The 9194-nt window shown below is 47.9% G+C and overlaps 1 protein-coding gene across 3 annotated transcripts; it reads left to right on the top strand.

The window, feature by feature from the left end:
* The first annotated feature begins 1302 nt into the window (after nt 1-1302).
* Nucleotides 1303-8378, top strand: RBM7 (RNA binding motif protein 7). Of its 3 annotated transcripts, none has more exons than XM_056860698.1 (5): nt 1303-1407; nt 3100-3262; nt 5323-5425; nt 7354-7447; nt 7942-8378. In XM_056860698.1, exons 1-5 carry the CDS (start codon nt 1312-1314, stop codon nt 8317-8319), a joined length of 834 nt encoding a protein of 277 aa, XP_056716676.1. In that variant the 5' UTR covers nt 1303-1311; the 3' UTR covers nt 8320-8378. The 3 variants fall into 3 exon arrangements, with proteins under 3 accessions (XP_056716676.1, XP_056716675.1, XP_056716674.1); XM_056860697.1 differs by having other exon boundaries at nt 1308-1407; nt 5323-5401; nt 7357-7447; XM_056860696.1 differs by having other exon boundaries at nt 1308-1407; nt 7357-7447.
* Nucleotides 8379-9194: the final 816 nt, after the last annotated feature.

The following is a 9194-nucleotide window of genomic DNA, read 5'->3' as shown; positions in this document are numbered from 1 at the left end:
TGGTGAGCTCTTTGGAGGTTTTTAAGCAGCGGCTAGATGGCCAACTGTCAGCAATGCTGATTCTATGACCCTAGGCAGATGATGAGAGGGAGGGCATCTTGGCCATCTTCTGTGCATGGAGTAGGGGGGTCACTGGGTGTATGGGGGGGAGGTAGTTGTGAATTTCCTTCATCGTGCAGGGGGTTGGACTAGATGACCCTGGTGGTGCCTTCCAACTGTATGATTCTATGACAAGCAACCAGGTAATGTTCTGTTAGCCGAAATGCGCTTTGATTGGGGAATTAGCGCGCAGATGGCAATTTCAATATTTATATAGCGAGATGCAATGAATGTATATCAGAGCCCATATCTGTGACCTTAGAATAATGACAGAGGCAAAGGATTCCAAATTAAGAGAGTTTATGTAATTCAAGCATTCAATGCGGCAGTACAAACATACAAAGAGCCTAGGAGCAAAAGGTGGTAGGAAGAGACTTTTGCCAATGTGGCAGGCTTACGACGATGGGAAATACTTCACCTGTCTTGGAGCGGAGTTGTCCTGAGTTCCGTAGGCTAAGAGGAAAAGAAAGGGGGCGGGGGGTGTCCCCTGCGTGTTTGAGCATGGTTGCCCACTCTGACAGAATGACAGCAAGTATGGAGGGGAAGACCTAAGGTTAGGGTATGGATAGTATGGATCCCAGTTATACTGTTCTCTGGGGGCGGCGTGATTGGATGACCCCTTCGTGATTCCTGCGTGACAAAAGGTGACAAAGACCCTAATGGTCGGCAATGGGCAATTTGTGTAAACTATCCTATTTCCATTGATTTGCGCAATTCCAGGATAATCAGGAGTTTCTGGCAGATGGGATTAACGACCGTGCACAAAGCCGCCAGCATCTGTCACTTTGCATAGCCGGAGGAAGGACTCATGGTTGGTATCAGGATGTCTTCTGATGGGCTATCAATTATGCTGATGAAGAAGGCGGGGGGGGGGGGGCGAAAGGACTGCGTGCATGCCCGGACATCTCGCAAACCCCGCCCTCCTCAGGCTCCGCCCCCAAAACCTCCCGCGGGTGGCGAAGAAGGACCTGCCGGCAACCCCATTGGCAGTCCCGTCCCCGCGCGCCGCGCGCGAGCACCCAGCACGGGCGCTCAAGGGGACGCGCCTGCGCAGTCGAACGAGTGAGGCCTGGTGGCGAGGGCAGGACGGGCATCTGACGCCGGAGCCGGTCGGCGCCTGCGCTGACGGGCGCGTGAGGGCACAAAGCGGCCCGAAGGCGGGCGGCGCCTCCGTTGCGCACGCGCAGTGGGGCGGTTGGAGCAGCGGAGGCCATGGGCGCCGCGGCGGCCGAGGCGGACCGGACCCTGTTCGTGGGGAACCTGGACCCGCGAGTCACGGAGGAGCTGCTCTTCGAGCTCTTCCACCAGGTGCGGCCCGTCGGGGGTGTGTGTGTGAAGCGGGAAGGAGACCCGGGGGCGCCCCTCCTGCGGAAGGCCCCGGGGAGCTGGCGGAACTCCCCGCCACAAGGCGCGGCTCCAAGGCCGGGGCGGGAGGGCGCTGGGTGAGAGCCTCCATGCCTGGGGGCCGGGCAACTTTGAATGCCCGGGGCGGGGAGGGAAACGGAGGGGGCTGGCTTGGGTCTTTTGCTTCTCGAGGTGGAGCCTCTCTGGACAGGGGCAGCCTACCCCTGACTGCCCAGGGTTGGAGGGGAACGCTGGTGCCGCCGCTCGTTGCTCAAACAGCACTGCCGGAAGCAGGGTGCGGGGCTAGAGGAGCCCTCCTTGCTCTGGTCCAGGAGAAATTCGAGGAGGAGGAGGAGGAGGAGGGCGTAGAGCCTCCACGCGCAGAGGCACAATACCTTGGAATACCCGCGCTCTGCAGCAGGCAGTGGAGGGCGGCGGCTTCCTTCGTGCCTCACCTGTGACCTTCCCAGAGGCACCAACAAGCTGCTCGAGGGGCCAACCGGGGCCTGACCCGACAGGGCTGCCCTGATCCACTTTGTGACCATTCATTTTTATTTGATTTATTTTGCTTTATTTATATCACGCCGTTCTCCTCAGGGGGGACCCAAACCAGGTTACGCCGTTCTCTGCTCCATTTCATCATCGCAACAACCCTGCGAGGTAGGCTAGGCTGAAATAGAGAGGCTGGCCCAAGGTCACCCGGTGAGCTTTCCGTGGCAGAGTGGGGATTCGAACCTGGGTCTCCCAGATCCTAGTCTGACGCTAACCACTGCACAACGCTACTACTGCTGTTTTGCTAGATCTATTCCTGATGTCTTTATTTTGCATTTGTGTCCCTTCTTTTCATCAGGGGAAGCCAGAGTCTCCTGCGGGTTCCTCTCCCAGTTTATCTTCGCAATAACCCTGCTGAGTAGGTTAGGCTGAGGATGGATAACTAGCCCAGGGTTGCCCCAGGACCGGCAGCTGGAACTTGGCTTTTCCTCTGGTTCCTGGTCCCTCTCCTCTTCCTCTTCCTCTCCAACATCTGACCCTTGCCTCCATCTCCCCCCCCCACATTGTGGTGGCCATGAACTAGATGCTGTAGAAAGCCTGTGAGCTGTGAGGCTAATCTGACACTCTGACCACTTAGATCCCCTTTCATTGTCGAAATTGGAGCGCATGAAGCGATGGTGGCAGACAGGGTTTCCCCCTTGTTTGGGGTGGGGTGCATGATACGAGTGGAAGGAGCTTTTCAGCATGTGTTAGCCATGCTGCATGTTCCTGCCCCTACATGTGGATCAACAAGGTTCTGCTGGTTTCCCCTGGACACTGCTGGACGTGATCTGCTTTCAGGCATAGTTTTAAGGTTCACCTGGGGGCATGCACTTTTCTGTCCTCACTTTGCCAACCTCAGGTGATATCCTTTTACCTGTGTTGTCTGTTACGGCACCTCTTCTGTCCGGGTGGTGAGGGCATGGCTGTTTTCTCTAGGTTTTGGGAAAAGGTTCATAAAATCCCAAGAAAATACCAAGGATTGAGCAGATTGTTGTTGAAAGTACCTTTAAACTGTGATGGTCTGCCTACCTTGCAAGCAAACAGTATTCCTTTTCAACACAGGTGCATGTAGCTAAATAAACTTCCTTTAAAAAATGTTTTGTTTTCTTCCTTGTTTTGCAGGCAGGCCCAGTCATTAAAGTAAAGATTCCGAAAGACAGGGATGGGAAACCAAAGCAGTTTGCATTTGTGAATTTCAAACACGAAGAATCTGTCCCCTATGGCATGAGTCTGCTTAACGGGATCAAACTTTTTGGGAGACCTCTCAAAATTCAGTTCCGATCAGGTATCCGTGGATTGTTGAAAGCAGCCTAGTTGGACTCTGCAAAGGGCAAGCTTGTTGTCTTTTGTTTAAAATTCTGTCCTGTGTGTTATCAGTGCAAAATGTTATTTATTTAAAATATTTATTAGCCACCTTTCTTCATTACAGAGCTCCAGGTGGCTTACAAACATAGATAAAACATCGGTTCTTGTAGGTTATCCGGGCTGTGTGACTATGGTTTTGGTATTTTCTTTCCTGACGTTTCGCCAGCAGCTGTGGCAGTCATCTTCAGAGGAGTAACACTGAAGGACAGTGTCTCTCAGTGTCAAGTGTGTAGGAACAGTAATATATAGTCAGAAGGGGGGTGGGTTTGAGCTGAGTCATTGTCCTGCAAAAGTATCAAAGGTAATATGCTAATCATTGTCCTGTAAGTATCAAGATAATGTGCTAATGAGGGTGTGGTATGTTAATGTGGAACCATTGTATCCTGAAGTGATCTGTTAACATGTGGAATCCAAAGCTAATCTGCATGGCTATTGTGGACTGTAGTCTTTGTTAGTCTGGAGGTTTTCAGGACAGGAAGCCAAGCCTTATTCATTCTTACTCTCTTCTGTTAGAGTTGTGCTGATGTTTATGAATTTCAATGGCTTCTCTGTGCAATCTGACAAAATAGTTGGTAGAATTGTCCAGTCTTTCAGTGTCTTGGAATAAGACCCTGTGTCCTGTTTGTGTCAGTCCATGTTCAGCCACTGCTGATTTCTCAGGTTGGCCAAGTCTGCAGTATCTTTCATGTTCTTTTATCCTTGTTTGTATGCTGCATTGTGTGGTCCCGATGTAAACTTGTTCACAACTGCAAGGTATACGATATACTCCTGCAGAGATGAGGGGGTCTCTTTTGTCGTTTGCTGATCGTAGCATCTGATGTGTTTTCTTGGTGGGTTTAAACACTGTTTGTAGGTTATGTCTTTTCAAAAGTTTCTCCATCCTATCAGTGACTCTTTTAATAAATGGCAAGAATACATTTCCTATGGGAGACTGTTTTTCCTGAGTTTTCTGATTTTTGTTTGGTTTAATGGCCCTTCTGATTTCATTTCTGGAATAGCCGTTTGCTAGCAGTCTGTGATTTAGATGATTAATTTCTTCCTTGAGAAACTGTTTTTCACAGATCCGTCTTGCACGGTCCATTAATGTTTTAATCAAGACGGATCTGTGAACGTCAGGAAAGAAAATACCAAGACCACAGTCACACAGCCTACAAGAACCGATGAACTCTGACCGTGAAAGCCTTCAACAATATAGATAAAACACATCAGATAAAAGATATTAAAAACCTAAAACTGAAATTTAAAACTGCTACTAAACTTAACCAAATGCAGTCTTAAATAAAACCAGTTTTTGCTGATTAAATAATCATGGAACACGTAAGCAGCTCATATACGTATTGTATGAATGTGCTAAAATGCATTTTAGGAGAAGCTGCTTTTAAATCATTTGAAACAAAACAACTTGTTTTGGGAAGGCTGTCCCACTTGGTTTACTTAGAAGCAGCACAGAATACAGTTCTGAAATTCTTCGATGATGAAGAAATGCACTCTACGCATGGCCAAAATCATTCTGTGTTACTGTAATGGTTTCTGAACTGAACCTCAGCACTGAAGCAGGTTCTGCGGCTGAGCCTTGGTTTACACTGAGAACATGAGTAATTCCCTTCAAACTACCAGATTTCCTCTTTTTGCAACACCCTCATTACTGCTGCAACGGGACTATTTAGTCGGTTCGCAAGGGAATATTAGGCTTTTTACCTTGGGAGGTTTCATCCCTATGGCACATGATTGCAATTAACTGCCGGGCTTCCTATCCAGCAGAGTTGCACCTCGATTGCATCTTCACCACTGGGTATTCCAGGAGGTTGCGCACTTGTTTTGGAACTCAGTTGGTGTGCTTTAGAGGTCCCCTGGTGTGATACTTTGCAGCCAGTTAGGCGATGTGCCCTGATTTCCATCACCTAGTTTCTTGCATTTTCTTCATCGGGGTGGGAAGATATTGTCTTGAGTTGTTTTTTAACCAACGTTCTTCATCTTTAGGGAGTAGTCATGCCTCCCAAGATGGTGGCTCACCTTATTCCCAGCACGGGTCTGCTAACGGAAGCCCCTCTGGTGCATTGCAGCTGCCGCCTAGTTGTAACAGGTAGGTTTTCGTGGTATGATAAGCCATTTTAGTCCGCTGCATCTTCTGTGGATGCTGTCGGCATCCTGTGTGTGTGAGCCACCTTTTCTGCCTTGACAATTCTTCTGTGCCCCGAAGTGGGATGAAAATGTCCTGAGGAACAAGACTAGTGCTAGGAAAGATGATGACTTTCTGTGAACCTGCATAATGAGGATTTTGGAATGGCACTTGTGAAACTCTGTTCTCAAGTGGCATATGGGTAGACAAATTGGTTTCCTTTGGGGGCGGGGAGGAAACTGCAATCCCTTCTCAAAATTTTGCTAAACCAAGATGCAGGCCAGAAACCTTCTCAACGCTGCTTGAGTGTAGCTTTGACTAGCGTGGCAATTACTAAACTGCAGGAGCATTACCATTTTAGAGTAAAGGTGCAAGCACCAGTTCATTAATGACTCATGACATCACATCATGACGTTTACTAGGCAGACTGTGTTTACGGGGTTTACCATCGCCTTCCCCAGTCATCTACACTTTACATCCCCAGCAAGCTGGGCACTCATTTCACCGACCTCCGAAGGTTCTGAAATTCTGAGAAGGGACTGCAGCTTCCTCCCTCCCACAAGGAAACCAATTTGTCTACCCATAGGCTGCTGGAGAAACACAGTTTCACAAGTGCCATTCCAAAATACCTGAAACCGACTCCCGTTGGGATTGAACTCAGCTCGTGAGCAGAGCTTTTGACTGCAGTACTTCAGCTTACCACTCTGCGCCACGGGGTTCCTACCATTTTAGAGACTAACAAATGTGTTGTGACAGATGCTTGCATTAGGCAGAGCCCTCTTCACCTGATGCATGAACTTGGGTGGGTGGGGAGAGAGGGTATTACAAAATGAAGCCGGAAGGCAAACCTAGAGAACCAGTTATGTTGCAAAACCTGCATATACGAGCGATAATGGGATGTGAATTGACTCTTTTTTCATGTTTTTATATTACTGAAAGGTGTTTTCATAACAATAAGAAAATGCGAAATATAAAAATGAACAGTGCGAGAAACAAATGATGAAGTTGCTAGTTTTTAAGGAGCCACAAGATTCTTTATTGTTTAAGCTGCAACTGATTAACATGGCTACCCCCCTCCCTCAAAGGAAAGCAATTGAAGCAGAGAATTGCAACTGGAAACAGACTGTTCAGGATGTCTGTTAGAATCGAAAGGTGGTGTTGAGACAGCTCAGACATTTGATCTAATTAGAGTACACCGCTGAACCAGAGGAGATTACTAGTTCTACGACGTGCCATTCCACATTTTGTGTGGAAAAGTGGCATTTATTAATGCCTGAACTTTTCCCCTTCTTTTCTCCGCTCAGCTCGGACTCCCAAGAGGAAACACACAGTCACTCCCTTCCTTTCTTCTATATTATAATGCCTATTTTACAGTTCATCATGCCAGTGTTTGCCTGTTTCTCTCTGACTAGTTTCCAAATAGTTCCCTGTTCTTTTCTGGTGGGAATCACAGCCACGCACGAATAGTCATAGATGCTGGTGCGTTTCCCACCATCCATGGACTTTAACTAGTAGGACCTTCCCATGTCCCTCCCCTGTTGCTACCCACTGGAGCCTCCTTAAATATTGTTCCTGAGTGCCAGCGGATTGTCAGGAACAGCATAGGAGCGACATGACCCGCTCTGAGCCTGGCTTTCTGGGAATGAGGGCGGGATAAAAATGCATTAAATAAATAAAATAAACGTGTTGGTCTGCGGTGGGAGAGGGGAATCTGCAGCTCTTCTTTTGCTGATAAAAATGCCATTCCGAAAGCTTGGTCTGATTCGTGTCACCAATTTTAATTTCCCTGACTTGTGGTCTAGGCGAGTAAAATTGACTGCTTGTTGTCACGCAAGAAGCCCATCCGTGTGCCTTGGGGGCTCCTGCAGGACTGATTTGTGGCCTTTGCTCAGCAGGTACGAGAGAAACGTGGATAGTGTGCCGGCAGGGTTGCCAGCTGTGCAGAGGTCTTTCTCGTCTCCCGATAACCTCCAGAGGCAAGCAGTGGTGAGAACTCTTTGTAACTACATGAGCATTTAAGTGTGTTTTCGGGCTCTGGGGGGTTCGGGAATTGTAAAACATGTAATCTGCTGGCATAAACTTTTTATAAACATTTTTAAGGCATTTTCCTACATGGAGATACATTAGAATTTGGCTTGGGGTACAAATATGTCCCGGAATTCAGATTTTTTAAGGTTTTTTTGAAACTGCTGCCAAATGGAAGAGTAAGAGTGATAAGGGGATCTTTTGTTCCAACAGTGAGCCATTGTGAAGATCCTGGGGGGTTGATCACCTGGGCTTTGTTCAGGTGCTTCCATCTTTGCTCTGCTTTGACATGGAATCTTTCAGCAACTTGCCTGTGTTTAGTGCTTCATGGAAAGGTGGTCTTGTCAGGGGTGCCCACGGGCGTCTCTGCCTGAGCCGAGCTTTGCCGGCACTGACTGGGCAGCCAGACAACTGGCTGGACACCTCCTTCCTAACGTCGGTGCTTCTCCTTCCAGATGAGCAGTGCTCTGTGGCAGCAGCCCCAGTACGGCGGAAGGCACGACTCTCCACACCCAGAACTGCCAGGCTTCGCTTCGCCAGGGCACCAACCGAGTTACTCCTACAGCCAGTCATCGGCCTCCCAAATGCCGTGGCGCCCAGAGGGGGTCTCGGCGCAGCGCAAGAACCGGGTCAGCTCCCATCCCTATCAGCCCGACAGCCGGCATTACAGCCGGGAGCATCAGCGGCTGGGGGACTGTGGCTCCGAGCATCCTTTCAGGGGCGCCCGGGACGAGTATTGCCACGACGACAGGAACTATGGAGGCTGGAGCCATGACTATGATAACCGGAGGGAGAGCGGCAAAGACGGCAAGTGGCGCCCCTCCCGCTACTAACGAGTATTCTGAGTGGATTTTAAATAACTTCCCTTGGGAAATTTGGGTTCTTATTTCCTTTTCAGAAGTAGGGATTTTTTTGTTTTTGTTTTTTACAGAGAGCCTGTAGACAGTAACTTCAGGAGTTACCTTTTTAAAATCGTTATTTTTTTTTTAAATATCACCCGCAGTATGATTCCCAGAGCAGTGGCTTTGTTACAGTTGTATTAACCTTCCCCTCAGGGTTTAGGCAAAAATAAAATTAAAAAAAAATCAAACCAGGGTGCCACGCTTAAAAAGACAAATTTTTAAAAAAGAGAGAGAGAGAAAAGAATCATTGTAGTTTTATAGTAAAAGAAAGCAGGTCTGTCGGGTTGGTTACCTTTTCAAACTGATTTTGGTATTTTTGTAGCCTGCAAACAGAGCGTGCATCTTTGGTGGTGCGGGTAGCAATTCTGTGACAGGGCTCCACAGAGCAAGGTGTTCTCTGGCCTGTTGAAATGTGGGAGACAGTGTTATGCTGCTGGGATAAAAATGTTGCTTTTGAACATTGATTGTATTAAAGAAACATTCAGTTTGCTCAGAGGGGTGGGCGGAGCAAATTCATTGGATGACTTGATAATCTGTCCTAAAGGAGGTGTTAAATTTTTCCGGCTGCTTTCTCGGAGTCCCTTGACTTTTAAATTACATGATCCTGCAGTATCTTACAAAATGTTTCCCACTAATGTAAATGATTTTAAACTATCTCAGGAAATGATTGCATCCCCTCTGTGTGTCCCTTTTCTATATTTAAAATAAAAGAACCTGTTTGTATGACAAAGCGGAGAAATATGTTCTTTATTTAATTCAAAGGAGAAAGACAGTAACAATTTTTATGGCATTGGTTCTTGTAGGTT

This window comes from Euleptes europaea, chromosome 14 (assembly GCF_029931775.1).
Source record: "Euleptes europaea isolate rEulEur1 chromosome 14, rEulEur1.hap1, whole genome shotgun sequence".
NCBI classification, from domain to species: domain Eukaryota; kingdom Metazoa; phylum Chordata; class Lepidosauria; order Squamata; family Sphaerodactylidae; genus Euleptes; species Euleptes europaea.
Note: the sequence above shows the minus strand (reverse complement) of the source record. Positions and strands in the feature narration are given on the sequence as shown.